At 52.3% G+C, this 26,600-nt stretch overlaps 9 protein-coding genes across 9 annotated transcripts; 5 read left to right on the top strand and 4 right to left on the bottom strand.

Moving 5' to 3' along the window:
• The first annotated feature begins 1,150 nt into the window (after window positions 1–1,150).
• On the top strand, window positions 1,151–2,979 carry BDZ99DRAFT_463318 (uncharacterized protein). Its single transcript, XM_033720055.1, has 2 exons — window positions 1,151–1,375; window positions 1,434–2,979. The coding sequence occupies exons 1-2, from the start codon at window positions 1,238–1,240 to the stop codon at window positions 2,733–2,735; spliced, it is 1,440 nt and encodes a 479-aa protein (XP_033576501.1). The 5' UTR covers window positions 1,151–1,237; the 3' UTR covers window positions 2,736–2,979.
• A 1,223-nt stretch (window positions 2,980–4,202) lies between these two features.
• BDZ99DRAFT_463317 (uncharacterized protein) lies at window positions 4,203–6,256 on the top strand. Its single transcript, XM_033720054.1, has 5 exons — window positions 4,203–4,318; window positions 4,367–4,726; window positions 4,777–4,855; window positions 4,905–5,076; window positions 5,130–6,256. Exons 1-5 carry the CDS (start codon window positions 4,263–4,265, stop codon window positions 5,801–5,803), a joined length of 1,341 nt encoding a protein of 446 aa, XP_033576500.1. The 5' UTR covers window positions 4,203–4,262; the 3' UTR covers window positions 5,804–6,256.
• Window positions 6,257–6,818: 562 nt separating this feature from the next.
• Window positions 6,819–7,292, bottom strand: BDZ99DRAFT_520885 (uncharacterized protein; the record flags this gene model as incomplete). The annotated part of the gene is made up of 1 exon (XM_033725571.1): window positions 6,819–7,292. One exon carries the CDS (start codon window positions 7,290–7,292, stop codon window positions 6,819–6,821), a length of 474 nt encoding a protein of 157 aa, XP_033576499.1.
• An 803-nt stretch (window positions 7,293–8,095) lies between these two features.
• On the bottom strand, window positions 8,096–9,129 carry BDZ99DRAFT_417513 (ribosomal protein 60S). The gene is made up of 4 exons (XM_033716824.1): window positions 9,018–9,129; window positions 8,893–8,970; window positions 8,692–8,833; window positions 8,096–8,624 (listed from the first exon to the last, which is right to left on the bottom strand). The coding sequence occupies exons 1-4, from the start codon at window positions 9,084–9,086 to the stop codon at window positions 8,578–8,580; spliced, it is 336 nt and encodes a 111-aa protein (XP_033576498.1). The 5' UTR covers window positions 9,087–9,129; the 3' UTR covers window positions 8,096–8,577.
• A 204-nt stretch (window positions 9,130–9,333) lies between these two features.
• Window positions 9,334–11,507, top strand: BDZ99DRAFT_571333 (uncharacterized protein). The gene is made up of 7 exons (XM_033728080.1): window positions 9,334–9,640; window positions 9,700–9,781; window positions 9,849–9,873; window positions 9,930–10,208; window positions 10,260–10,495; window positions 10,546–10,759; window positions 10,807–11,507. Exons 1-7 carry the CDS (start codon window positions 9,424–9,426, stop codon window positions 11,185–11,187), a joined length of 1,434 nt encoding a protein of 477 aa, XP_033576497.1. The 5' UTR covers window positions 9,334–9,423; the 3' UTR covers window positions 11,188–11,507.
• On the bottom strand, window positions 11,284–12,097 carry BDZ99DRAFT_417508 (SET domain-containing protein). The gene is made up of 4 exons (XM_033716823.1): window positions 11,977–12,097; window positions 11,802–11,928; window positions 11,565–11,740; window positions 11,284–11,507 (listed from the first exon to the last, which is right to left on the bottom strand). Exons 1-4 carry the CDS (start codon window positions 12,053–12,055, stop codon window positions 11,401–11,403), a joined length of 489 nt encoding a protein of 162 aa, XP_033576496.1. The 5' UTR covers window positions 12,056–12,097; the 3' UTR covers window positions 11,284–11,400.
• Window positions 12,098–12,232: 135 nt separating this feature from the next.
• Window positions 12,233–13,310, top strand: BDZ99DRAFT_388542 (uncharacterized protein; the record flags this gene model as incomplete). The annotated part of the gene is made up of 3 exons (XM_033715579.1): window positions 12,233–12,306; window positions 12,362–12,974; window positions 13,026–13,310. 3 exons carry the CDS (start codon window positions 12,233–12,235, stop codon window positions 13,308–13,310), a joined length of 972 nt encoding a protein of 323 aa, XP_033576495.1.
• A 1,928-nt stretch (window positions 13,311–15,238) lies between these two features.
• Window positions 15,239–18,778, top strand: BDZ99DRAFT_520881 (dDENN domain-containing protein; the record flags this gene model as incomplete). Its single annotated transcript, XM_033725570.1, has 6 exons — window positions 15,239–15,839; window positions 15,895–17,630; window positions 17,682–17,988; window positions 18,040–18,297; window positions 18,350–18,577; window positions 18,636–18,778. 6 exons carry the CDS (start codon window positions 15,239–15,241, stop codon window positions 18,776–18,778), a joined length of 3,273 nt encoding a protein of 1,090 aa, XP_033576494.1.
• Window positions 18,779–25,727: 6,949 nt separating this feature from the next.
• Window positions 25,728–26,574, bottom strand: BDZ99DRAFT_488453 (uncharacterized protein; the record flags this gene model as incomplete). Its single annotated transcript, XM_033722908.1, has 4 exons — window positions 25,728–25,749; window positions 25,801–26,196; window positions 26,248–26,280; window positions 26,339–26,574. 4 exons carry the CDS (start codon window positions 26,572–26,574, stop codon window positions 25,728–25,730), a joined length of 687 nt encoding a protein of 228 aa, XP_033576493.1.
• Between the last annotated feature and the right edge of the window lie 26 nt (window positions 26,575–26,600).

Genomic DNA, 26,600 nt, shown 5'->3' with positions numbered 1-26,600 from the left:
TAGACTACCTTTTGACTAACTGAAGACATGCTAGCTAGGGTGTTCCTCACAGTGGTATGGAGAGAGCAAGAGTGAAGTCGAAGCAGTAGTGTATCCGTATGCCCAGACTTATGACCTAATACTGTAACATCGTCCCTAGAACTCATCGCCATCCCAAGAAAACTACCTCAGTCCCCTTCCAATAGGCTTGTCGGTGATAGCTAGTCTACATCCCCATATTAGCATCATCATCACCTCTCAGTCCATCCATCCCCGCAGTTAGCTTACAATGTTGTCCACTTGTGTCGGCCTACTTCTTCTCCGCCTTATCAACCTCGCGAAAACCCTTCTGAATCTAGAGTCCGTGGTGAATGATGGACTGAATGGCGTCAATCGGTAAGTTTGTACACTTGGGTGCCGACGTTTGAAGTCCTCCAATACATTTCACAACTCGCAATAGGGCGGAAGGGAGGCATTTTGGAGGAGCTGAAAATGCGCTAGGCGGCCTCAGACGTCGCCAGCTAGCTGTACTAGAAGTACACGAGCTCGAAGAAATGATATCGTAAATTTTAAAAGATAAATAGGTGTGAGAGCCCTCAGACTTATGCCTGCACTACCAAAACAGCATTTCGACACCTCTAGTCTAGAGTCATGAGACATGACTAGAGAGCCCCTCAATTTACGAGCTCGAGAAAATGACATCGTCGAGATTGAAAGATGAGTAGGTGTGAGAGTCCACAAACTTATACCTGTCCTATCAGAACAGCGTTTAGACGTCTCTAATTCAGGCTCATGAAGCACAGCTAGAGACCTACCTGGTTTACAGCCTCGCAGAAATGACATCGTGAACCTTGAAAGATGAATAGGTGTGAAAGTCGTCAGACCCATACGTTCGCTGTCAAAACAGCACTTCAACACCTGAAATCCGAGCGCTTGTTGCCTTCCAGTCGAACAGCTCACTCAGCTTACTCAGCAACTTCTGACTATATCTACCACCATTAGCCAGCTTCATCACTCTCACCAATACAACATCTTTTGATGGTTAGCTCGACTACCTCGAGCCTGGTCAAAGCGTCGATCCGCACGGACCTCAGGCTAAACTTCGGGCGGGGCTTAGCGTGGACGCTACTTAACGAACGTCTGAGCCTCAAAGCTGCCCGCGCGCGTCAACACCACAACCTCATCGTCTCTGCCAGTCACCAGCCGTCGTGACCACCCGCCGTCGTCGTGCCGGCGCCGCTCACAATTCACCGTCGCCATGGAGGCCTCTGGCGCTAACGAGACTACCAACATGCAGAACTACAGCACGGATGTTGACATGGAGGATGTCGGCGACATTGAGCTCGACATCAACGACCCCGAAGTCTGGCGGCAGATGCAGGAAGAGGAGAGAGAGGTACGCCTATGCGTCGTGCATCCCACTGTTTGTCTGCACAAATCTAACGTCACTGCAGTGGAAAGAAGCGGAAGAGCTGGAGCGACAGCGAGCCCTACAACACCCGTTCGAACGCCTCAACGACCCCCGCCCGGCCCCGATGTCACAGCTCACAGACACCGTCCCACGAAAAGTGCATATCATGGGCCTCAACACCTTGAGCACGCAGGATGTCCAAGCCTTCATCGCCGAGCGTGGCTGCACGCGGGATTTCCTGAGGGTTGAGTGGATCAATGACTCGTCGGCCAATCTCGAATTTGTGACCGATGAGGCGGCTAAAATGGCACTGAATGCATTTACCGGCTTGAATGTTGAGGATTGGGAGGAGAAGAAAGTTCCAAAGACAGGCCTGTCGACAAAAGAGCTATCATACCGACCAGACGTCGAGTTGAGGGTGCGCCTTGCCGGTATCTATGACGCGAAGCAGAAGGGTGCCCGTAAGCACAGCGAGTGGTACCAGAAGAACGGACGACGCGACAGCCGCTCGGATGACAGGGGAAGGTTCAAGAAACCCCGCGACCTGGACGCGCCACGCAAGAGCCGACACGGTGAGGGCGAGTTTGACGTCAGCCTTTACGGAGAGGACACGAGTGGCTCGTCAAGAGAACCCTCGAGGCATAGGGATGCTGGATCCAGAGACAGGCGCCACAATTCGTTCCCCGGCACACGAGACATAGAGCTGTTTGGAGACGCCAGCAGCCGCAAGAAGGTCCAATTCTCGCGCGAGGACAACCGTGGCCGCCTGCGCAATAGGAGCGCATCCCCGAACCCTGAGGGCGACGGCCGCATGGGCTTTGAGGCGGACGAGGAGGCTAGCCGTCGCAAGATCCGTCGCCGCACCCCGACTCCCCCATCGTACCGAAAGGACGCCAGAACCACCCGTGGAAAGGAACTGTTCCCAGTTAAGTTGGTCACCTTCACAACCGACAGGGAGTTGTTTGGAAAGAAGTCCCCCTCTGCCCCGCGATCTAAGGAGCTATTCCCCAATAGAACTCCCAACAGCAACCACCGCCGCAGCGATGCCGTCGACGCGAGCGAGGATGTTCCCGAGCTATTCCAGAAAGCGCCAGTCAAAGCACGCAGCCTGGCAGATCGAATCACGCGTGGTCCCCCAAGCCTCGAGGACCGCATCACGAAACCACGCGACCTAGCCAGCAGAATCACGAACAACGGGAAGTCCGACCAAAAGGGACAGGCGGAGGGGTTCACCATTCGTGGCGCTGCACAGGAGACCAGAGAGCTTTTCGAGGACAGAGAGCTCTTTGACACAAAGAACAAGGGCCGCGGTGGCCCACGCCGTGGTGCAGAAGATTTCTTTTGATTGACCAAAGGTCCCCCTCTCTCTTTCCTTTTGTAACTACTTTCTGGCATAGCGTGGACACGGTGGCATAGGTCGGAGTACAAAATGGGTGCCTCTGAGCGGGCGGTCATGTTGCTTATGATACCACTTTTGCTCGGTATTTGGTTGTTTTTGTCGGTCTTTCTGCTTGATACTGGTCACTAGGACCCCTCTTTGCTGTAATAAAATAGAACAATGGTACTCAGCGTGCTCACAACGCCTACGTGAAATGATGGTAGAAGTAGTAAATGTCCCAAGATTGTGACTTGGGGCCTGCTGAATGGGGTACCCTTTCGTGAATCTCTATCCCTAAGAGGGCTACCCTACGTGCAGTACGCGTCCCTCTTAGGGGCACGCGGCGTGAAGTATACACCTTTCTTAGGGGTACACGGCGTGAGTTGGGTACCCCTACTAGGGGTACGCGGCGTGAATTAGGGACCCCTAATAGGCTATCCTATATCTGTGTAATTCTCGCCCAGCGTATTTCACATCTGCTCATTTTACGTGGGTAGCCTATCGGACCAGCTCACACCTATCCAAAAGATCATACACACGATGTCAAGGTCTTGAGGGTGTTAATTAGGCTCCCTTCTACTAGATGCCCTATATGCTTGAAATTTGCATTACATCGCATTTCGCATCGTGTCTACCACTGTTTTGCGTATCTAAGTACCCTATTGAGCCACCTCTAGCCTATATAAGATTAAATTCACGTGATGTCAAGGTTGCGAGGGCGCGAATCAGATACTCCGGGATTAGATACCTTATACGCTTGTAATTTGCTTCACTTCGCATTTTACACGGTGTCTACCACCATCTTGCACACCTATATACCCTGTAGAGCCACCTCTGGTTTATATGAGATGAAATTTATGCAATGTCAAGGTTGCGAGGGCGTGAACTAGATACTCCGATATCTTATACGGCTGCAATTTGCATTACCTTTCAACTTACATTGATTCTACCACTATTTTGCAAACTTAGACGCCCTATCAAGCCACCTCTAGCCTATGCGGAAATGATTTTCTGCAATGTCAAGGTCTCGAGGGCGTAATCTAGAGGCTGGGAGAAGAGTTACTGGTTTAGGATGTAAATTGCAAGACATTGCAATTCACATTCTCTCTTCTTGCGTTTTACGCACCTACGCACCCTGTCAAGCCACCTCTAGCCTATACAAGCCTTTGCGGGAATGACTTGGGTTGTTCCAAGCTTTTTCAAGCTTTTGGAGCCCGTATATGTAGGGTTTGGTCATTGGTTGAAGGAAGTCCGGGGACACCGGCGGCCAACGAGAGGCGAGACAGGATCGTCATCGATGATGGACCCCTGCAAATCAAACGGAGCTAACAAGTCCACGTAATGTTTCTCAGCTTCTGTGAACAAATCAAAAATGGTCAGCCTACGGCCCAGCCCTTTGACGTCAGATTCGGATTTTCGACACTTCCAATATTAATCGTTTCCAGAAGCCGCATTCCTCTGAGAAACACCAATCCCTCTTGGAAACTCGGCAAAATGGTTGCCCAACATGGAGAAGAGCATGATATCCCAGATGAGCACAAGATGCACCGGTATGTTTATATAGCTGGAACGTCTTTGCTTCGTCTAATACGTGGCAGTCCTGGTGCATGGCTCCCGGCAGACCATCGCATCCACAGAGCGTGGCTGAAGGAGACAATCAAGCGTGTCGACAATAACGAGAAGAGGCTTGTGCCGGTGCTACAAGAATTCAAGGAATTCATCGAAGGCGACACACGCATCTACCTGCTCTTCAACTCTATGTTTGAAGAGGTACCACTCAAGAGGCCATACCGCAATGACCCGACAGGCCACAAGCAAATGCGCGATTATCCACATATGCTACAGGTCTTGAATCACATCTTGACGACAGCGCCGGAATGGACAGATGCCGCACAGAACGTGGGCATGGTCGGAGTGCCGATGAACGCAATTTTCGACTGGCCCATGGGGACCGCAAGGTACGGAGCATCAATCTCGTTTGAAAGGGAAAGATCCTAATTTGGTGTAGTGGACATGCTGCATTCCTGGATCCAGGCGTGAATGCCATGCTGAAGAAGGTGCTGAACGAGTGGGGCAAGTTCTTGCTGGTATGTGAGCGTTACCATGATCTAGAGGCGTTTCACTGAACTTCTCCAGACCCCAAAATCAGCAGAAGTGTTGGGCAGCGGCAAGAATGGCTGGTTTGGTCCAACGGGTACGAAGGATGTCATGGAGGTCGCCAACAAGGCCTCGAATACGTCGATGACATTCGAAGAGTTCTACCAATGTGACCCGTCAGCAAAGCACCACGGCTACAAATCGTGGGATGGTGAGGTCTTCGCATGCTCTATCAAATTCCTTAGTACTCACGTTCGATCCTAGATTTCTTCACTCGCCAATTCCGCCCAGAAGCTCGCCCTGTTGCGAGCCCAGATGATGACAATGTCATCGCCAATGCCTGCGAGTCCAAGACCTACAACGTATCCCGCAACGTCCAGCTCCGCAACAAGTTCTGGATCAAAGGCCAGCCGTACTCCGTCCTGGACATGCTCGCACATGATCCATTGGCGCAGCAGTTTGGCGGCGGAACCATCTACCAGGCTTTCCTCTCTGCGCTGAGCTACCACCGCTGGCACGCCCCGGTCTCCGGCAAGATCGTGAAAGCCTTTGTTCAGGACGGAACCTTCTTCTCCGAGCCGTTATTCGAAGGCCTCGGCGACCCCAACACGAAAGAGATCGACCAAGGCGGGATCAGCAACGGCCAGGGCTACATCACGGCTCTCGCCACTCGCGCGATCATCTTCATCGAAGCCGACAACCCAGCCATTGGTCTGATGGCGTTCATTGGTGTGGGAATGGACGAGGTTAGCACGTGTGAGATCACGGTCAAGGAGGGCCAGCATGTGAAGAAGGGAGAGCAGACAGGAATGTTCCACTTCGGTGGTTCTTCGCATTGCCTTCTATTCAGAAAGGGAGTGAAGGTGGACGGATTTCCCGAGCCTGGAAAAGACCACAACGTCCCGGTAAGAAGCAGGCTTGCGGTAGTAAGTCAGTAGAGGAGGGCTACTGCTCAAAAGGAGGGGTCAGAATGTGTAGAGTCCCTTCGATTTTCCCCCAAAAAAGTCTCTTCCTTGTCCTCTTCCTTGTCCTCTTCCGGTTTCTGAGCGCTGACTGGCCCCACATCCTCGACTGTCCCCGCCCCTTCGACTGCCTCTAGACCTTTGCCCACCTCTGGATCTTTGCACACCTCTGAGTCTTTCCCTCTGTCTGATATTTCGCCCGCCTCTGAGGGTTTGTCCGCCTCTGGGTTCCTGCCTGCCTCTGGATTTCGGCCTGTCTCTGGGTCGCTGACTGACTCTGAATCTTTGACTATCTCCTGGTCTTTGACTGCCTTCGGATCTTTGATTGTCTCCGAGTCTTCGATAGCCTCTTGATCTCTGGATCGGTGGATGAACCCGCACGTTTGCCCTTTCGCCACTCCTCCACTGTGCCTCCCATGGCGATAAACTCCTTTCGAGCGTCCGCAAATAGCGAGGGAAGGTGTCTCCCATGCTCATGGAGTATGTGCAACGCTTTATTCGATGCCGTGCTAGCGATGTGGTCGAGTGAATCTTGTGCGCGCTTTCTGTTTGGACCTAACGCCCTTTTATGCTTCGATAGTCAATGTTCAACATGCAAGCAATCATCGAGATGCACTGATGCCTAGCTTAGTGTCGGATCATACAGCACAATACGGCCTGCATTTTTGAGTTTGTGAAGCAATTTCATACCCTTGATGACAGAGCGCGCGACCCTTCTGGGCACACAGTTCGTCGTATCTACATTGACAAAAGAGTCATTGTTGCTCAATAACTGGAGGTCGGAAGGTGAAATAAGCCGACTCCTAGCAATAAGGTCACTCAACGCTATCTTTGGACGTTTGTTGGTTGAGCTAGTCCTTTTCGTTGCCTGGGTGTCGCGGATCAGGTCGAAGCAAAATAAGTGCTTGTTGTGGTTGCGCGCAAATCTGGTATGTTCCCTGCAGATGGCGACGTCCGTTTTGCGTTTTCTCAAGCAGGTCGAGTAGATCATCTATAGATTGGGGTTTTTGGACGCTGTGCAATGATCGAAGGCCATCTTTATGAACCTTTGATGTTTCCTCACGATTTCCTTGCCTTTGCTTTTAATTCCTTTACGCTTCTTAAGTATATTGAGGTAGAAAGGGCGGCATTGTGGGATCGTCAGTTGGTGGAGCAGTCTGGCGACCTGCTTGGTGTCTTTAGGCAGGCCATTCAAGAAGACTATGGACGCAGGGACTTCAGGTTTGTCTAGCCTTACAGAAGGTGCCGGATTGAGGTGTTTAAGTTCCTCGTCGGTGGGTGGTTCGTCGATTACGCAATCCTTGAATGGAATGATTGTAGACCACACCTCGTCTGGCTCGTAAGCAAGAATACTTGAGTTTGGCCTGGACCGACTCACAATCTTCATCCTCCCACCTTCGTCGAACCAATCCTCGCTTTTGCCGTTCTCGCCTTTCCAATGGGGGTCGTCACAATGGTTGCTCATTCTGCCGGTTGTGTTAGGCGACGTGATGCGATACGATGTAGTGATGCGAAGCGAAAGACGTGGATGTGAATGCTGTGATTGATGATGTGGTGGAAGTGTTGAAGTGCTCGGAGGGCGACATCTGTTGACAGGCAGAGTCGTGTACGCATCCAATCGAAGAAGCAGCTATTAGACAAATGGCAGGAAGGTCAAAGGCGATGTAACTCTCACCTGCCTCATGACCTTCGCCAACCAAATCATCATTGCTTCGGTACTGTCCATGGATCCTAAACACCACTGTCTATGATGTCCAAGTGAAATCGCTAACGAAGCAGAAGAATCGCAATAACTGAGAAAGTATCGACATTATTAAAGAAGTGGTAGATGAGTGTGCATAGACTAACGACGATAAGGCTTGCTAGGACCGACTACGAGGGGGGATTACAGATGGTATTAGTAAGTGTGCTTGTGGAGTTTATGAGATTTTCCGTTCCATCTTCGAAGATGGACGAAGATGGATTTGGAAATCGTTTAGACCTGTGCCGTCCTTGGGCTTGGCAAAGGGGTAAGCTACTGTACCTAGATAGAAATTTGTGCATACCTGTTCGCTACTGTCTGAGGTGCTTCGGTGCGTCATTGAAAACCCGGATGAAATGGAAATATCTGGGGGTGCGAATTTAAGGTGTTCCAACCGCTTCTGATCGGTCTACGTTGCCGATGCCCAGGGTGTATCAAAATTCAGTAAGAGGATTTAGAAGCTGGGGCGAAAGTGAGTGCACAAACTTATGTCTTAGTACTATAAGAAGAATATCAGAGGATCAAGAACGCGACTTAGACCTGTTTTGGATAATTGCCGTGGGCCTATTCCTTCATCAAGCCCCCTACGAATCATGTAAGCATGTATAAATTCCTTCCATAGTGCTGTACGCGGAATGCCGGATTTTGGAGTGGCCCTGTTATAGTTCTATGAGTCTGAGATATCTACTGCAGCGGTTATTCCTTCAATGACGATTCCGATATGGCGTAAGGCATAAGATGGCCGAAGATGTCACTTCCTAAGAACATATTTGCACTTTTCGACTCTTTCATTTCAGGACCCATAGCTATTCCCAGGCCCACCCCTCAATTCATCTGTCCGGATCCGTGGATAACGTTGACTGTAAAAAGCAAGCCAGGTCACAGGGAGAAAAAGTGGCTGCGACTTTGCCGAGGGAATGGAAGATGTATTGGGATAGACAGCCAACCCGCCGCAATGAGGAGACGCCGACCAAGGCAAAATGCAGACTCGTTTTGGGGATGAAGAAGCTTAGTCGAAAAGGCCGAAACCCATGTCCTCGTCTGACTCCTCCTTCTCTGTAAATTGGACATATTAGCACCGCTCGCAAGTAGGCTGACAATGCAGCTCCAAAGTGCCACGTACCCTCTTCCTTCTCCTCAGCCGCTGGCGCGTCCTCGGCAGCACCACCGGCAGCAGCAGCGCCGCCTGATGTGGCAGCCGCGGCAGCTCCGCCACCAGAGCCAACGTTCAGCAGAAGGTCCTTGACGTCCTTGCCCTCAAGCGCCTGTATCGAATCAGATCCGTTGTCCCTCAATTGTCCAATTGACCCCGCTGGATGCGCACCTTCGCGAACAGGGTTGTCCATATTGGCTCGACTTCTTCGACCTTTGCGGCCTTGATGAGAGATTGGAGCTTGTCGGCCTGTGGTAAATTAGCATCTGCCAACTTGAAAATTGGGGAAATCGTACGGTGATATCGACACCGTCATCCGCGAGGATGAGGGCCGCGTAGGAGGTTGCGAGCTCGGCGGTTGACATTTCGACAGTGTGAAGAGAGTCGTGATACGTCGTAGTCGGTGGAGGTGCGCTGTCGTCGAGGAACTTTTGACGTGTAGTTGTGGGCGTCGGAGGCCGGCGCTAGACTTAAGCGAATAATACGGCGTACTGTAAACGGTTCCAGGCCGAACGAAAACGCGTCACGAGACCAAAGCTTCGCCCCCAGCGGCTTCCCCACTGCACCTGCCCCTCAATTTCTCGGTGATGTCAATCTATCTCCCCGCCTCACCAAAAAGTTTCTGAGACAGCCCCTTTGATACTGCACGTCCACAACATCTCAAAGACACCGACCCAACCGACGATTGAAGCGCAACCAGCAATGACCGACTCTCCCGCCGTGCGCATACCACTGGACCCGCGCGAGCAGCCGATCCTGGACAAACTGCTCTCCATTCGAACGGACCTCGAGCTCCTGAAGGGTGACAGGTCGACCTATGTCAAGTCGGAGGATGTAGTAGCCTTGTACAATCAACTCATCGAGCAAGTGGCCGTACTCAACGAGCTTCGGACGAACAGGCGCAATGAGCAGAACAGAGGTACTTGTCTGTGAACGAACTGACGATACATGCCGCTGATTACCTCGGCCAATCACTAGTCGATACGGTTTTGGATGATTGCTTCCAACTCATCTCGCTATCATTCTTGACAATAGGCAAAAATCACGAAGCGCCTGCTGTGTACGCAACCTCAATTCCTATCCATAATTGCCACTGTTGCCACATGCTGACTAACCTGGGACACCAGATATTCCGCCATATCAACGATAAAAGTAAGTAAAGAACGCGATGTTGGCTATCCTGGGCTCTTGCTTATTCACTGTTGCAGCGTCTACTCGAGCATCTCAAAGAAGCGGCCTTCTTCTCTCCGAAAGATTTGGAGTCTATCAGCACCAGTCTACAGAAATCCCGAGATTACTGTGAAAGGGGCAGAGAAAGCTACAGTCCAAACTTCTTGACTCTTCTGGAAGCCCGAATTCAAGTCTGTCAAGACATTCTATCAGAGCTAGAGCTATCCCTATCTCACCTGACTCCGGAACTCCGCCCGAAGTATGACAAGCTGGTTTCCATTCTCCGTTCCCTGTCTGCTTGTAACACCAGATCAAAGGTACTGAAGTACTATTCGGCCTTACGTTTTCATCTGGCTAAAGTCTCACAGTTCCCTACCGCAGAAGTTGAAGATTTCCGCCAACAGCTCGTGGAGCTTCAGGAAAGCTTCGCTGCAGAAGGAGTCGTTCTGCTCGAGACCGAGGGCACGATAGATGAGCAGTTAGCGGAGATGGCGCGGAAACTAAAACTGTCCCTCGAACATCCTGAGCCTGCTCCGGATGCTAAGAATCTCATTGCGACTTTGCTCTCAAGATGCTTCCTTTGGATCGAACTTATCAAACAGAAGTACGTCCTTCTCCGACGCTGGCACTCAGTTATGCTTACAATCTGTCTAGGCAGGGAAAGATCGATGAGAGATTCCAAGAGACCTACGACAAGTTGCTGGAAATTCGCAACAAACTGGAAAAGCTATCTCTCACTCAAGCATGGTCGCTGAGGGAGACGGACCTTTACAGCTATCAGCGACAACTTGACCGAATAGATGAGGCTCGTGTCAATGGAAACTTCCTGGATGCTTCGAATGTGCCGGCGGATCTACATGCTCAACGAGTAGGGTATTCCTGCATAATTTTGTAGTAGCGCTAACAATGTGCCAGACTCTTCTATATCTCCTACGGAAGAGCTACGCCATCATTTACCATCTCATCATCTCATCCGAACCAGTCTCCGAGGCCCTTCTGCCAATCTACAATCAACTGAATACGCTGAAACGATGTTTGGTAGAAGTGAAGAAATCCGGAGGCATCGACTCCCCACGGGAGCTTTACCCTTACAGCATGAAGCTAAATTCGATTGACAACATGAGAGTAGACGGCAAGTTCATGGTTGGTTCAGACATACCTGACGGACAGGGAAGCGTTACCCAGCTGCTGGAAGATTGTTTTGAGCTTCTTTACGAACTCCGCACGGAAGCGGAGGAGAACCAATCCGATAGCGAAGATGACCTTGTGGCAAAGACTGAAGTTGCTGCAACTTAGTGCAAACTGAAGCTGCAATGGATGTGCTGCTAGGATAGTAAATGGTGTGGTCGGTTTCACTTTGCTAAATCGGCGTTGGCGGCACCTTTGATTCAGCATAGATTTCATTACGTGTCTCCGGCTAGGGTCAAATTCGGGAGGCGTAATTCCTGGTGCGGAAGTAGGGAGTGTCTCAGGCTCGTGTGATTTGTAGCGATAGGTCAGGTGTAATCACTACGCAAGCTGTATTCTATTCAACTGTTCTAGTCCGTCTTCTTCGTCGTGAACGTAGGCTCCACTATCTGCGTCCTTGAAAGTCAATCGAGGCCCGTAGCTGATGCCTGAGAGTGGTGTTAGACGCTCCCAAAAATAAAAAAAACAAGATCTAGCATACGCACAGAGCTCTTCTCCGGCGGTGATGTTACGGAGAGTGCGATATGTCACCAATAGGCGTTCAGTGTCCCGTACCCATCCTACATTTTGATCGATGTTGTGATTGAACATGGACCCGAGGCCGAAGATCACGGCCTGTGAAACTCTCGTACTACCGTTTTCATCTTTGACGGGCCAATTACTGCATGGATATATCAATATCCCGTAGCCCGAAGACCTTTCATGATTGAAGGGTTGCATACTATGTGTAGTGGTACAGTGAGGTGTGTCTGATATGTTCCTCGTTTTCCTCTACGCCTAGTACCAGAACGGGACAGACATCTATAACTGCCCTCGCTGGGATATCTTTAGTAGCAAAGACGCCTCGCCCTGCACTTTTGTTAATACAGCAGAATGAGCTGCGCAAATTGCCACAACCTTTTGGAGTGTTTGATAAAATCACCATGTCCGCGCAGCGGTGTAATGCTATTGAGTTATTATCAACTGCAGACCCCATCCCTCTAATACCACGACCAACCCTGTTCTAAAGATTCGTGTAACTAAGGAAAATAGTTGGCGACGAAGTTGAGGCGGCCTTGGCAAGACATCGGCTAATTAGGGAGGATTTGTATAACCCCACTACTTTATTCGAGGCTCCACTGGACAACATTCGACCATCGTCCTCGTTGCTGTAATGGCACATCAGCGAACCCAGTCCGCAGGTGAGGGCCTCAAGGGGGCGCACACAGTCAGCCTGAAGGTCCTTCGGTCAGAATTAGACTCCCATCTCAAGAGGCTTGAGCTAATACACGTCTACTGTCAGATTATCGCGGCCATCGTTGGCATACCAATACCCACTCCCGCACTCGACCGACCTCGGAATCTCCCCCAAAGCTTCGCTAAGCTACCCTTCTGACAATGTGAACGATCAATTCATCGTCAGCCCTGTGCTGAATCTCCCCGAGGCGTTCGGCAGCGCTTATGTGGGCGAAACCTTCTCGTGCACCCTCTGTGCCAACAATGAGCTTGAAGAATCGGACCACGCACGCTCCATAAGCGGCGTCAGGATAGCAGCAGACATGCAGACGCCTTCGGTCGCAGCAGGGGTAGCTCTGGATCTAGCGGGTGCCGAGGAAGAGGAGGAAGTGTCGCCTGGCCCCGGTGAATCGCTGCAGAAGATCCTGCGGTTCGAGCTCAAGGAGGAGGGGCCGCATGTCCTCGCAGTCACAGTCACGTACACGGAGACACAGCTGGCCGGTGAAGGGAAGGCAGCGAGTGGCCGCGTTCGAACGTTTAGGAAGTTGTATCAGTTCATCGCTCAGCAGCTTTTGAGCGTGCGGACGAAGACTGGGGATCTGCCTACACGGGGACGGCTTTCGAAGTATGCTCTGGAAGCGCAGCTGGAGAACATGGGTGAGAGCGCAGTCTCCCTGGAGGTAAATGAATCTCTCTATTCACCAGCATCAGTCACTAACTCTCACGCGCAGGCCGTTAATGTGAATCCCAAGCCACCGTTCAAGTCAACGTCGCTGAATTGGGATCTGCGAGTCCCAGGCCCGGAAGCCGCACACTCGCCCATCCTGAACCCACGTGATATCATTCAAGTTGCCTTTCTCCTCGAAGAGCAAGACGAGGCCGAGGCTAGCGACAGCGCTGGACGGCTCCCTGCAGGCGACCCGCGAAAGGTTCTCGGGCAGCTGACTATCCAGTGGCGGAGCGCGTTGGGCGATCGCGGCTCCCTGAGCACGGGGTGGCTCACTAGTCGACGGTGACGGACTGGTGGCACAACCGTGCAAAGTATGAGACCTCAACACCACACGTCTCTGTCTCCACCTCGGCACTTAGCACAGGGGCAATCCCGCCTCCACAAGCAGCAGACGGCACTGTTTCCGATTCCAAAGAGACCCCTAATCACATTGGGGAGGCCCGGATTACTGTCACGCTATACTGCGACTAGCTACGGGAGCTAGACGCTGTTTCGGAATCTCGCAGCACTAAACGTCGGCGGTCATTAGGGAGTTACGGAAGATCTCATGACGTTAATATGGCAGATTAGCTTTTATCGTGCAGGCTGTGCTGCAGCTAGCCGGCATCGTGGCCTGGATTAGGCGCTCACAGCCCGGGATGGGGATTCACGGGAGGGGACGTCTAAGAGATGCAGCGTGCCGTCGGCGGATGCTATCTTCGAAGCTGTAGTCACGCTGTACTCGTTCACGTGGGAGAGCTGCAGCAGACGCGGGAAAGGAGGCGGCGCGACGCGAGGTGGCTTCACGAGAGGGACAGGAGAGTTTAGCAGTGGCAGTTCTGGGGATAGTGCGTTTTAAAAGTACAGTCGCGCTGCAGCCAAGCAGCGTCGCCGGCCCAGGGACCCTGCGTGCAGCTGTGTTAGTGCGGGAGCAGGAGCGCGATCCCCAGGCTGGAGGGTTGTGTATCTTCTCCAGAATCGAACCGTCGCCGGGCAGATAAGTGTGCAGCAGCATGCGAGCGGGCCTGGGGCGCCGTGGGGTTTTGTGAATGTGATGCGTCTCCACTCGCCCTGCAGCTCCAGGGACGGACGAGACGGAAAAGAATTCGGGGTCTTTTTCACAGCGCTCCGCCGCATGCGCACAGCAGCACGCATGCACGTATGCACGTATGCACGTATGTACGTATCCCGGTGGAGGCTTCGGAGTCTCGACCGACCGGGGACGGCGTCGTGGCCTGCACCGGCGCCCAGCCTGTGAGACGAGACAGCGATGCGATAAACACATGAAGCTGCGCACTGCTGGGCCTGGCTCCCCTATTCCCGCCCTGTTTGTGCGCTGCTTCTGTCGCCAGCCGCCGCCATGTGCTGCAGGCCGCTGGCCGCTGGCCGCTGCGCTGTCGGAATTAGATTGCTGCAGACTGGCGCCCCTCCATCGTGCCGTGCACGTTGATTGCGGCGGGCGATCAGCGTGGTGTTGGCGCGCGACGTGCCCCTGACGGAGAGGCTCGCGACGACGCTAGCACGCAGTCGAGCACTCAGGAACGCCTGCGTGAGTGTCCCTCAGGCCCCGTTTCGGCGCAGGCGTGGGTTCGAGCCGCCCTGGATGGCAGGCTGCGCGTCGCTTTTGGCAGCTCGTCGACGGCCGCCCGAAGAGGTTTGCCGCTCAGTCGCCCAGCTCGCCGCGCTGACGCCGCTGGCCCTTTGCGGCGTCTGATCCGATCGTGGTGCGCTCGTCGCAGGTGTTGCTGGCACCGTGCGACACACACACGACTGCGAGTGACCAGCCTGGCCGGCTGCCGGCCGTTGTGGGCAGGGCCAATTGGCGGCCCATCCTGTTACTTGCATATCTATCTCTCGCCCAGGGCCAGGGACCTCCTCGCCGCGATTGGCTACACGCTTTACCTCCACCACTTCTCCTCCACACCCTCCGTCTGCTCTGCTCGCACTTCCAACTGGGCGCGCTGCAGGTGCTGCTCCATCCAAGCCCCCGCCCAAGCCGAGTCCCCTTCACCGCGTCCGCTGCACCGCTGTACCGCCGGCACCAAGCTTCCACGGTTGCACAAGAAAGCTCCGCGTCCACCTGCCACGCAGCGTGCCCGCCGTTGAGCCATCCACCACTCGCTCCCCGACTTTTCTCCCTCCGAGCAATGATATGAGCAGTCCGCCGCGCGCCCTCGACACCCGGCCTCGTTTCCTTGCATCGAGCAAGCGACATCCCATGCTCTAGCAACCGCCATGGCTCCAGCCCCGTCCGCCCAAGACTCGTCTTCTGCGCCGTTGGCCGACTATTTCTTCATATGCGGCGTCGAGTCCCAGCAGGTCTACGACGAGCGCGCCCAGCCAAACGGCGTCCAGGCCCTGCCCGTCGACGTCGATGCCACAATTGAAGAGGACAAGGCCCTGGAGACGGATTCCACCACTCGCCCGACCTCGCAGGATGGCTTCCCCAATGGCGACGCCGCGAACCGCCGATCCGCCCGTCTAAGCTTTGAGCCTCGCAAGTCCATTGGCAGCATCATTGGCCCCGACGCGAAGGGCTCAGCCAGCAACAGGAGCAGCACGACCATCAAGGGCGTGCAGACGGGCTCAGGCCTCAGCGATGCCGACTTCGAGCAGGCCCTCCGCAAGTTTGCGTCCGAGCGGGACACGTTCCTCGAGGAGATTCAGTATAATGCCGGCGCTGTTGCGCAGCAGAACCGGCCCTCGAAGCCACGGCCAAAACCACAACGTATCGTGAATGAAGACGTGGGGAACTTGAGGTCTGGCGTGGGCAGCATACGGAGGCGCATCTCGACCATGAGCAGCCTCAAGAGACAGCCTTCAATGGCCCGTCAAGGTACGCCCATGATTTAGAGCCATTACGATAGTAGAGAATGCTAACACCCCACAAGCCTCAGTTCGGACTTCGAAGCGATTGAGTGGCTACAACTCAGTCATCCCCGCCCCGCAGCCCTTCCAAACCGCCCCCGATATGCATCCACTTCTGCGGAGTTACGAGCCTGTGCTATTGGATCGATACCCGCCAAAGAACATGGTGGAAGAGCTGCGAAGACGCAATCCCTTCCCGGACTACGTGCCCATGTTTGCTTTTCCAAACGACGTCAAAGTCATGTCCTCCGATGAGCGACCAAGAGCAACTTGGCATGGATTTGCAATGACCAACGGGGATAATTCCAAGCTGCATGGCATATGCCTAATAACATGGCTACCTCTAAACGCCAAAGCGGCCGAAGGACTGGAGCGCCAATGCGAGGATTGGCGGAGAGCAAATATGAACACAGAGGAGCGGGAGCTGGCCAGCAGCCTTGGGGAACGACTAGCTGGAGAGAGGGCAAAATTGTCCCGACTACTAGCTTTATTGCCTAGCGTGGCGTCCGGATCCGATGAGCGAGATCAGCTGGAAGACGACATCAGCGCTGTGGAAGAGAAAATTGGCCTGATGACGGATCTGTTGCGACCAGTTAGGCACGCCGCTGCCTCTAAAATCGAAGGACTTACCGATGGAGAGACCGGCCTGTGGATACCTCGAGCTTACGGAGTCCTTGGAAGAGACGGTGGCATGACGAGCTTTTGGAAAGAGTGGCTGAAAGCGGTCGTGGTCCCAATGACCAATGGAGGAGTGCTCCGAGTGCCTGCAAGCTCACCCAAGATTGGCATGTGGCAGCCTCTGGAGCGATACGTCGTCAACCTTTGTGCTGAAGCGCTGAGTCCGATAACCTCGATTACTCAGGTAGAGATTGCGGTCCGAGAACTTCGCCTTTACGCACGAAAGGAGGCTGTCAACGAATTGCCCGGGTCCCGGAACACCGATCTTTACGCTCTTTTTAGGTCACTCTCGATTCCGAACGTCGTCACCCTGTTTGAATATGTCCTGACAGAGGCAAGGATCATCCTCCTGTCAGATCACACTGCCATGCTTCATCTCGCCAGCGCAGCCTTGGCTAATCTCCTATATCCTCTGAAGTGGGCTGGCGTTTTCATCCCTGTGCTTCCAGCTCGTCTCGTACAAACTCTAGAAGCGCCATGTCCGTACATCGTGGGTATAGAGCGCAGATACGAGCCTGCCGACTACCCTGAGGATGAGTACGTTCTTGTGGATCTGGATCACGACTCTGTAGGAAGCAACTTTGGCCCTCCAATCTCTCTACCTCGTCAGCAGAGACGGAAGCTTGTTTCGTTGCTTCAACTAGCTGCACCTCATCACAACCGATACGGCGTACCTGTAGGACCTCCTGCATATGCTCAAGAGGCTTTCCCTTACGACGCCTTCTCTTCAGAGAATCCAACTGTCTTCACCCATAAACCCGCCCCATCCACCCTAGCGACTTACGCTGGACTAAATTCCACGTCCTTTGGAACCAACCAGCCTTCCGGTGCTCAACCTATGATATTTAATGCTTTCCTACAGTCTAGGAACGATCACAGCCGTGGCAATGAAAGGCCATCCACAGCGTCGACGATGAAGACAAACTCCCCCCCTTCTCCAAGAATATCGCCAATTTCTACGGCATTCCCGCCTATGCCCACCACTCCAATTTCTAGAAGCGATTCTGCATATGCTCTCCAAGCAAATTTACGAGAAAAGCGATCAGGACATTTCGAGACCTCATCAAGGCGGAGCTCCTCGGTACGCTCTGAAGATTCCGCCATTACATTTATATCTAACAAGGTTAAACAGTTTGGGTTTGAGCGGGTACCAACTCTTCGACGCCCTAGTCAGCCATTCCTTGGGCACGCTCCGAGCGCTTCGACATCGACGCTGAGCCACGAGATCCGGGCTCCGTCATCGTACGCCCCGTCTGTATACGCCCAGTCAACCCTAGCCGCTTCTACCATTATGCCTGGGATGCTCATGCAGCCCGTTCGGAACACTGAAACTGTGCGTTGGGTCGAAGGGCATTGTCTGCACTGGCGGCCACGTGATGAGAAGGCGACTTGCTCAGTGTGCGATGAGAAATCGGACGAGGGAATTTACAGGTGTACAGGTAAGTGACTCACATGCAGTGCAACCTTACATGCGTCTGACATTTCCGTAGGCTGCAGTGCTTGCGCCCACGGCCGATGCGCTAATCAAATTGCTGTGGTCTGTCCTTCGGCGTTTCGCGCGGACCAGGTTCGAGCGGCTTTTGTTCGCTGCTTCGCCAGTCTCGTCTACACATACCGCCGGCATATGTACCCGGCGTCGGGCGATCAGAAGAAATCTGGGCTGATATACAGGTTCAAGATGGACGAGTTCCAGAAGAGCCTGCCTCACGAGACTGCGGAATACATTAGGGCTCTTCAAGATACGCAAGGTCAGTCGGCACGAAATAGCAAGCCTCGAATGGTGAGCTAACCTATCTTCAGCTTTCAACGAGTTCATCCACGAGCGTGAGAGCAAGCGTTCGGACGATCCTACTATCAAGCTTTTCGATCAGATCATTTTGTCCAAGAAGAATCGTGGTCGCACTTCCTTCTTCCACAAATCAACAACGGATTTCCTGTCTGACACGAACGACCATTTGTGGCGTTCTGCTGCTGCGACACCTCCCAACGCCCGCATTCCCGGAGATTATCGGCAGGTAACCAGCAGAAGTAAGCCAAAGACATGACAGCTCATGTCCAACAGTCAGCTAACTTAAACCACCATTAGTTCCTGCGAAATTGGACTCCACCCTCATGAAAGAGCCACGAGTCATCCAGGGCGTTCCGCGAATGCCCCAAATGAAAGCACGACGTAAACCGATTCCGTCTATGCTTGGGCCAAACTCGCACCCAAAAACGCCACCGTCTTAGACCCCTCACTCGCAACAGCCAAACGCGAGCGCTAATACATAAGCATCTTCTCTATCCTGCACCACCGTCTTTCCTGTATTATATCATTCGAGCGCCGGAGCCAAAAGGAGTCCATGGGATTTGGGGTTTTTTGGGGGGGAGGGAGGTGTTGAAAAACTTGGAATTCCCGTTGGATGGATGGGGCGGCGTCTGCATCTTCCACGCACAATTCCGAAATGACGAATCGAGACTGGACTGGCTTGGATTGCGTTTGTTTTTTTCCTTCTCTCTCAACTACTTACGGGTTTGCATACTGGCAATGGGACGGGGGGGTGGCAATACGAGAGACGTCATGAATCGTCTCTGGATCATTTTCTGGCTAACGAGCGTGTAACCCAAGAAAGGGAGGGGTTATTGCGAGGCGGTCTTTGTATAATATATAATCGGTATGTTGCTGGGTTTTTTTGGGCAATGCGGCGGAATGGAACCTTTCTGCCTAGGGAAGCAAGTGTTCTGGATAGATGAAGGGAGGTGAGCTGTGCTGTCCAGGGGCAGAGTCTGATATTGCAATATGATACCATCGTTTAGTCATGCTAGGGTCACCTCGACAGTCTCGTTACTGCGCTAATGGAGTGCCTATAAAGCCTTCGAGCAAGGCTAGATGTTGGCCCACAGAGTGCGTTTGGCTTGGTTGATAAAAAACCATACCGCCGCCACCATATTGCAAACAAAGATGAGCAATATCTCGATGGAGGATTGGGAGGTTTCTTCAAAATCCTTCGGAAGCAGCAAGAATGTCCCTCGGGGCGCGGTGGGCTATCATCCTCTTCTGATACTCAACACCACTAGCTACTCATGCTCTTCCATATCTCCATCGCTTGCTCACCGCGAGTGTATCTGTGTCAAGTCAGCTTGATTTGTATCCTCCCCATGCTCTAATGAGTCTCATCATTTTTTTTTTCGTACTGCTCAGCATCATTATGTTCCAGAACGCTCCTGTCACCACTTTTTCTCTTCCCTCCTCCCATCGGCAGGCGGTACCGGATGAGTTGATCAGTGGACCACGAAGCCATCACACCACTCCGTAGCAGACTGCTCTGCCCTGGTTTGCTCAAGCACTGCCCCAGCCATAGAACACCTCTCTGGCGGGTGTTCAATCAAGGTCGGCTCGAGTCGACCACTGCACTGGAGAGGAAAGAAGCTGATGAGGATATAAACTATCCCTTCATACAAACAGATATCCACGCCGCACGTGATTTAGGCACGGGTCAAGTGATCGCTTTGAAATTCACGTCATTAGACAATCCCAATCCTTCCAACCGTCCTCCTCCCGCTAGCTCAAATCTCCACACACGAGTCACAAACTTACTATATATCACTCCCTTTCTTCCACAGCAACTCAGCGCCGGAAAAAAAATTAAAAAATTACAGAATACTCAGCTAACTACTTAGCGGAAAAGAGCCCAACACCCAGACTTCGACTTGGCTTGCAACCTTTTTCGAAAAACTTCGTGAGCGTCGAATAGCTTCGAACATCGTGTCAGCGCTAGCAAAATGGTAACATCGGTAGGCGAGTTCTGGAGTGGAGCGTCTTGGTATAGAGCACTTCTGCATGTTTGTAACGAATATATTTGGAAGAAAGAGGGGGGGGGGGGGGGGGGCGCGAGCACGCGCCGCTGCAGATGCGTGCACAGATGCCGTATCGGAGTGTGGTGATAGCGTTTCCGCTCAGCCTCAACCCTGGGGTATGATGGTGTTGTGTGCTGGTTGATTTGCTCGGCGACGGAGGAAGTGTGCTCGGGAGGCTGTGTCGTAGTAAGTGTAGAGAGGCGGCTATCTGTATCCATCGTAGGCCGCCTGTCCTCCGCTCTCCCAATATCAAGTGTTCGTCTATTCGCCCTGCCCCTTCGCACACAAATGCTCCCAGAACTCGCCATCTCCACCATCTCCATCTCCTTTCGTCAGACGCCCCACAGTGCGCTACATCAGCTCCAATAGGGCCGACCCTTCCGGCGGTAGGTCTGTGTGTGAGCCGAGCGCGGTGGAGTTGTGTGAGGCCGCGTGATGCGTGGGCGAGGAGGGAGCGGGAGAGAGGGGGGAGGATTTGGGGTTGGAATTACAAGGGCTGTAACAGGGAGATTGCTGGCGTGGTTGGTGGTGATGTTTGCGCCGTTGGCAGACGAGTGTTTGTAGAGGGGGTGTGAAGGTAAGGGCAAATCGGCGGTGGAGGGAAAGGTCTGGGGAGATCAGGCTTAGCAACAGCTCGGATGGTTCGTAGATGATGAATTTAGAGTCTGTTTTGGTTGCTTCATGATAATGGGGACGATATTGAGGGGGCGTAAGGGGTTTCATAAATTATATTCTGATCAATCTGAAAGATTTGCTCTCTCCTCCTAGCGAGCCTTCTGTTTCCTTCCCTTGTGGGGCCTGCCATATGAAATTGAAACGTTGTAATCCCATCAAACCTTACAGAAAGAGAAAGCAGACATTCTACCCGACCTATGTGTGAAAGATGAGGTGCGTGACCAGCACGCCTCTTTGCCATTCAAAACCCCATCCCGCGATGCCCTTAGCTTTGCATGCTACATTCTCCAGTGCTCATGTTTCTTGCATAGCCACAGAATTCAGTGTACTCGAGTATCAGGCAGCACTTATCGATACCGAAGCTGCTCGACGACTTCCACGAGGAAATCTACGTAAACGATAAAGCCAGGTCTCATGGGCTGTGGGAATGTTGTCGGAGTTGTTGGTTGCAGTTCGGCTACCTGCTCCATGTAGACCATCAGATGCGGGTCGGCCGTGTCGAATCAGGGGACCATGGAATGAGGGAAATGGTGTTTGTCTCTGAACCGTCTCATGTGGGTTATCGATCGTTGGGAGTTTGTAGGACTCCAAAGGAGGTTCGGGCTCTTGAGAAGCTGGGAGGGATTAGCTCGAGGTCCTGTCGAGGACGGCCGGGGGCTGACGTGAAGGGCCACGCTCTAGAGCCGAAATAGAAGCGTGTGGGGAAGTTTGGGGTCTGCTTCGCAGGAAAGTATCGCAGATGAAATGAGACAGTTGGACGATGAAGCTCAAGGACTGTATGATATCCTGAAAAGGAAGCATTTTCGATATATCGGCAAGGAGGACGTCCCGTTCTGACGATGGATGATCAGAACGATAGAGTCGTTGGTGTACGCTAAAACAGAGAAAGGAGTAGATGTAGACGCTGGTGGCAAGTTTAGTGGTTTCAAAAAGACTGCGCAAGGAGGCCTGCGCCTTTTCATCGCGGCTCGGCTCTCTGCTCGAACGTTCTCTCGCGCATTCGCACGTGTCTGGTTTTGGATATTCGGGAAACCGATATGGTGCAGAAGATGCAGCGAGAGGCCAGCAGGAGACCCACTGGATGTGCCTCTCCGCAATTCCATGAAACAACCGCCTCGCTTATGTTGCAAGCTGTGGTTCTGCGGCCGCGGAGGCCGTACGTGCGCCGAAGATGGTGTGGTGCAAGTGGTGGTCCGAAGGTAGTGGACGCAACCAGCCCTGCGGCGCAGTGCAAAGATGAAACCCAATGGACGGCCGCGAGGCTCAAAACATTCCACCGTTCACGCGCTTCACTGGCTGGAAACAACTTCGGGGCCCCTTGACATGCATTTGCCCGCGGGACGGCACGAGCCATTCGCTCGTTGGCCTTATAGAAGGGGGAAACTCCCACTGATTCTTGGCTAAAACCTCTACGTCCCTCTGTCCCATTCGTTTTAGTGTCCCATATTTTATAGCACCCCTTCTCCTGCAAAACCACACCAGAACTAACTTTCGTATAAGGAGGCCACCAATGGGAAGTAGGACTTTCATCTTTCCAGGGCAAAAAAGAAAACTTACCAACCCATGGACTTCCTCCGGAACCACATCATCCAGGGTTCGGTTCGGCGCCTACTTGGTTAGTCGGAAGGCGCGCAAGATGTTTTGGTACACATGGATAGATTCGTGAGTTCTTGGTCTGAATGCAGAATCATCGGATGGTAACTCTGCGCGATGATGTTGGTGTGTTGAGCCACCGCGGAAAACTCGCCGTCAACCTTTCATGCCGCGTTAGCTTTCCCGCACCACGGGCCAAAATAAAATAAGAATCAAAAAGCAAAAAGACCACCCTCCCGGTGGAGAGTGTAGAAAACCCCGGACAGTTTTACTTCCGCGACGATGGACTTACGTTTCCGCGCGACTTTTCAGTCGAATCTATAGGAAACAGCCATAATGTCGATTCCTGGCAAGGGCTGGATTTGAACTCACAGCCCTTGCAGGTTGTTGTACTTACTTTGAGCTGAACCAACTGCGCCGACTGACCTGCTGCTCGAATTAGCTGGGGAGCTGGCAGAATTAAACCAAACATATAGACTCACTCGTGCGCGCTGTCAAGCCACAAGTGAAAGATTATGGCTGAGCGGGTGGCTTCTCGCGGAATTCTCCGCGATGGGTCAAAACACGAGGGAAAGTGCAAGAATACCATTCCAACCTCTCGCAAACTTCGAATCGGGGATCGGCCTTCATCTCCTAGTCACTTGGCGAGCCTCCAAGTCCTCACGTTTACTGAAGCGGTTGAGCAAGCTACGCGGTGAGTACAGCAAGCAGATATCGATCCTCCGGCGGAAAGAAAACGAACAGCCTCGAAATGACAAAACCATTGCGGAATGGCGATGATAGTATCCGTGAAATTTGTGGTTCCTCTTTCTCGGGAAGGAGACACCAAAGCTTCGTGGCGGGGAATTGGTTCCATATTCATAGCATTGAGCTTTGACGAATGTCTCGATGCGGGTATAGTCGACTTCTGGTGTGGAAGCCTTAAAGAGACCTCGGGGAGATTGGCGATGATGATGAACTACGCAAAGGCGTTAACTGCGCATGAACTTCCATTCCACCTCGCATCTTATAATCTTGCGCCTAGGATTTCGAACAAGATATGATGCCTCTATATCGAGGTTCGAGGCGTAAAAGAGAAGCACTGAGTGAGGAGAACTAAATGTATAGGTCCTCGAGCGGTTTCACCCTTCGCATCTATCGAAGACTGGATACTTCCCCATAATTTCTCCTTAGGCGTCTGCGCAGTATCACGTTTTGGTTTCCTGCTCGAAAATCCGGCGCAGCCATTGCTCTAGAAGCTCGTGTTCCACATCTAAAAGGGTGAATGGTGGGGGTTGGCGTTTGCGGCCGGGATACCGGGAATGCTTCGCAGAGGTAAGATTTTTCAATCTTCAACTCCACAATCCTAGCCGGGGTATGTCCTGCGGGTCCCGGATGCCGAACGCCTCCACACGCAGTAAGAACTAGGCATACCGTCTCCTAGCTTCAAGCTGTCAGAAGGAGGACTCGGGGGCAGTAAAGGAGACCCTTCACGAACTACCCACGAGCCTAGGTGTCTAGGTGAGGAAAGCTCTCGGGGCCAACCGAGTACAATGCCATTGTATTTAGCATAGATCCGCTCGAACATGTCCGGGTATTCAGCACGCAAAGGGGTCGAGCTTGTAGCACAGTTCAGGACACTGTCGCCAGTCCCCGGCCTGGCCTTAGAATATTTGGGCCCCGCTGAATCTCAATTGGCAAGATCATCAGTGCTGATGCTTCTAGAAGAGCCTTTATTTGTTTGATCGGCCAGGAACCGTTCTGGTGTGGAAGCGAAATGGAATGAAGTCGGAGAAAAGAGGTTCCTGGATTGACGAGAAGCGATGTCTGAAACTAGACCCGCTTCGACTTTAACTAGGACCGTGCCAAGGGGACGGACACTTCACCAATTCCCATCATCTTGTAGGGAACGAGTTCTCTTAAAACTTTGATCGTAGTTCAATCATCTATGCCTTCAAATTCGGGGCTATGCTATAATCCTCACGCATCCTGTGTGGGGATAATGTAGGGTTTCAAGACGTAGCCCTTTGCTGTTGACTAAACTGCATATGCCTAAGACAGCCCCCTTTGGGGCACCCGCGCAGTTGCAACTTCACGATTCCCTTCCTCCAACTCATCGTGCTGTCCAATTCCAGCGCCTTCATAGCTTGATTCACCTGGTATATTGGAAGTAAGAAATGAGTTTGTTTTTAGCTATTGATGACTTCATTTGCATTCATTCGTTGCGTCGATCAAGCACATCTCTCGCCCCAAGTTGTTTTCACGTTCTCGTCAGAAGCCCAAGGTCAGAATGCCTCGGCACTATAACGACATGATTCCTTCTCACGATGGTTGATTCACTGCATTCGCTTTCCGTTATGTTCTAGTTATCTTGCACACGCTTTGATACACTACATATCCAGCATGCGGGAATGACGACAGAAATGCTCCGGCTAATTCTGCGCAGCTTGAGGTCTAGAATGCATATCACTGATATCGCCTTTGATACTGCCCGCTCGTCACCTACGCCTAGTCTCGTTTGCCTTCCTAAATTTCGACCCGAGCTCGAGCAACTGGGCCGGCTACAATGACAAGCTTGTTTGGGAACGAGCATGGCGTGTAATCGCGATTATGAAAGGACTTCGAGAATTGAACGTGCGTGCGCCTCGTAGATCTGTGCACGCCGTCTAACCCGGTGGATCTTGTGTCAGTATTGGATGCTGATTTGGAGGAGGATTTGTGGAAAATGCTGAAAGCGTTGACTCGATCTAAGAGGTTTGTGGTTGAAAATAAGTCTGGGGAAGAACGATTTAGTCGAGTAGGGCGATGCTCCTTTCGAAGTGGCGAGACTAGGCAAACAGAGCGTTGAGCTCGCGTGATCTTAGATTTCTTTGGTTTGTGCAGCTTTGCGCAGCGTATTGATGGGTGTTAGCATATTCTCTTCAGCTTTGAGCCCCGACCAGAAGGACGTTCATAATTAATGCCATTTTGACGTCATAGCATGTGTTTATGACACTCGAAAACAAAAGCAGTCTTCGGAATCCTCGTGTAATATGCTCAGGTTTTTTAGGGCATCGAGGCACATATATATTGACTACTATATGGTCTCATCATTTCATTTTCTCGTAATCGTGTGACTGCAACGCTGTTAGCACATGGCTGAGGATATCTTCAGATAGAATACGAACAGAAAGATGTTCTCGCGCTGATAAGACACCTTGTCTGAGTCATCGCTCACTTCCCTGACATCAAACTTCTTTCGAATTGCCTTCATGAAGTGCAGGTCCGCCCTCCTCCGCTTCTTGAAGCAGAAGTAGCAAACGGTCTTCTCCCCGATGAGGTCTTCTAACGTCTTTTGAAGAAGCGGGAAAGCAGGCTCAAAGTAGACGCAATCAGCCGCAAGGATGATGTCGGGATGACTTGGAACTTCCGACGGAGCTGGTTCTCCCCAGTCGTAGATCGCGGCTTTTGCTTTTGTTTCTAGCCCGTTGAGAACAATATTCTGCTCCATCAGGGCGAACATTGGCTTCTGGTCAGTGATGAGAAGGGGCTGGTCAATCTGGGAGCCGATTGCAACGGCCAGGCTATGATTGATATTAGCATGCATAGAGTCTACAAAATCGAAGTTGACAAACCCGACGAGACCGCCTCCTGCACCGAGTTCAACTCTGCAGACATACTTAGCATTCTATGATCAAAATGAGCTCAGAATTGGAGCGTACAAACATCGTTTTTCCTTTCAGGTTATTTTTATGCACTCGAAGCATATATTTGGCGAGAACCATGCCCGCGGGCCAAAGCTGGCCCCCACATCCCTCCGACAAGTCCTCCTTGAGCTTCAATGGAGTCGAGAGCAGTCCATCAAAGTCCACGGTTGACACACCGGCAGCTTTGTATTTGGGAAGTTGCACAAGATCCTCACTGAAAGCAAATAAGTCGCTCGGCTCGTCTTCGTCATCCATGTTGGTCGATGCGAGCGTGGTTGTAG

Source organism: Mytilinidion resinicola (genome assembly GCF_010093595.1).
Source record: "Mytilinidion resinicola strain CBS 304.34 unplaced genomic scaffold BDZ99scaffold_10, whole genome shotgun sequence".
In the NCBI taxonomy this organism is placed as follows: domain Eukaryota; kingdom Fungi; phylum Ascomycota; class Dothideomycetes; order Mytilinidiales; family Mytilinidiaceae; genus Mytilinidion; species Mytilinidion resinicola.
The sequence above is the reverse complement of the archived record's forward strand: the minus strand, read 5'-3'. Positions and strand labels throughout refer to the sequence as shown.

What these genes read in the sequence shown, in the direction of transcription:
- BDZ99DRAFT_417513 (XM_033716824.1), bottom strand. Translation starts at nt 9,086, where the DNA reads ATGTCAACCGCCGAGCTCGCAACCTCCTACGCGGCCCTCATCCTCGCG. An exon ending in GGACAACCCTGTTCGCGAAG is followed by an intron (nt 8,834 to 8,892) that starts GTGCGCATCCAG and finishes GATTCGATACAG; the next exon opens with GCGCTTGAGGGCAAGGACGT. An exon ending in GGCTGAGGAGAAGGAAGAGG is followed by an intron (nt 8,625 to 8,691) that starts GTACGTGGCACT and finishes TCCAATTTACAG; the next exon opens with AGAAGGAGGAGTCAGACGAG.
- BDZ99DRAFT_463318 (XM_033720055.1), top strand. Translation starts at nt 1,238, where the DNA reads ATGGAGGCCTCTGGCGCTAACGAGACTACCAACATGCAGAACTACAGC. An exon ending in TGCAGGAAGAGGAGAGAGAG is followed by an intron (nt 1,376 to 1,433) that starts GTACGCCTATGC and finishes ACGTCACTGCAG; the next exon opens with TGGAAAGAAGCGGAAGAGCT.
- BDZ99DRAFT_463317 (XM_033720054.1), top strand. Translation starts at nt 4,263, where the DNA reads ATGGTTGCCCAACATGGAGAAGAGCATGATATCCCAGATGAGCACAAG. An exon ending in TGGCCCATGGGGACCGCAAG is followed by an intron (nt 4,727 to 4,776) that starts GTACGGAGCATC and finishes AATTTGGTGTAG; the next exon opens with TGGACATGCTGCATTCCTGG. An exon ending in AGTGGGGCAAGTTCTTGCTG is followed by an intron (nt 4,856 to 4,904) that starts GTATGTGAGCGT and finishes GAACTTCTCCAG; the next exon opens with ACCCCAAAATCAGCAGAAGT.
- BDZ99DRAFT_571333 (XM_033728080.1), top strand. Translation starts at nt 9,424, where the DNA reads ATGACCGACTCTCCCGCCGTGCGCATACCACTGGACCCGCGCGAGCAG. An exon ending in ATCGAACTTATCAAACAGAA is followed by an intron (nt 10,496 to 10,545) that starts GTACGTCCTTCT and finishes CAATCTGTCTAG; the next exon opens with GCAGGGAAAGATCGATGAGA. An exon ending in CGGATCTACATGCTCAACGA is followed by an intron (nt 10,760 to 10,806) that starts GTAGGGTATTCC and finishes ACAATGTGCCAG; the next exon opens with ACTCTTCTATATCTCCTACG.
- BDZ99DRAFT_417508 (XM_033716823.1), bottom strand. Translation starts at nt 12,055, where the DNA reads ATGGGGTCTGCAGTTGATAATAACTCAATAGCATTACACCGCTGCGCG. An exon ending in TCACTGTACCACTACACATA is followed by an intron (nt 11,741 to 11,801) that starts GTATGCAACCCT and finishes ATATCCATGCAG; the next exon opens with TAATTGGCCCGTCAAAGATG. An exon ending in CACCGCCGGAGAAGAGCTCT is followed by an intron (nt 11,508 to 11,564) that starts GTGCGTATGCTA and finishes CACCACTCTCAG; the next exon opens with GCATCAGCTACGGGCCTCGA.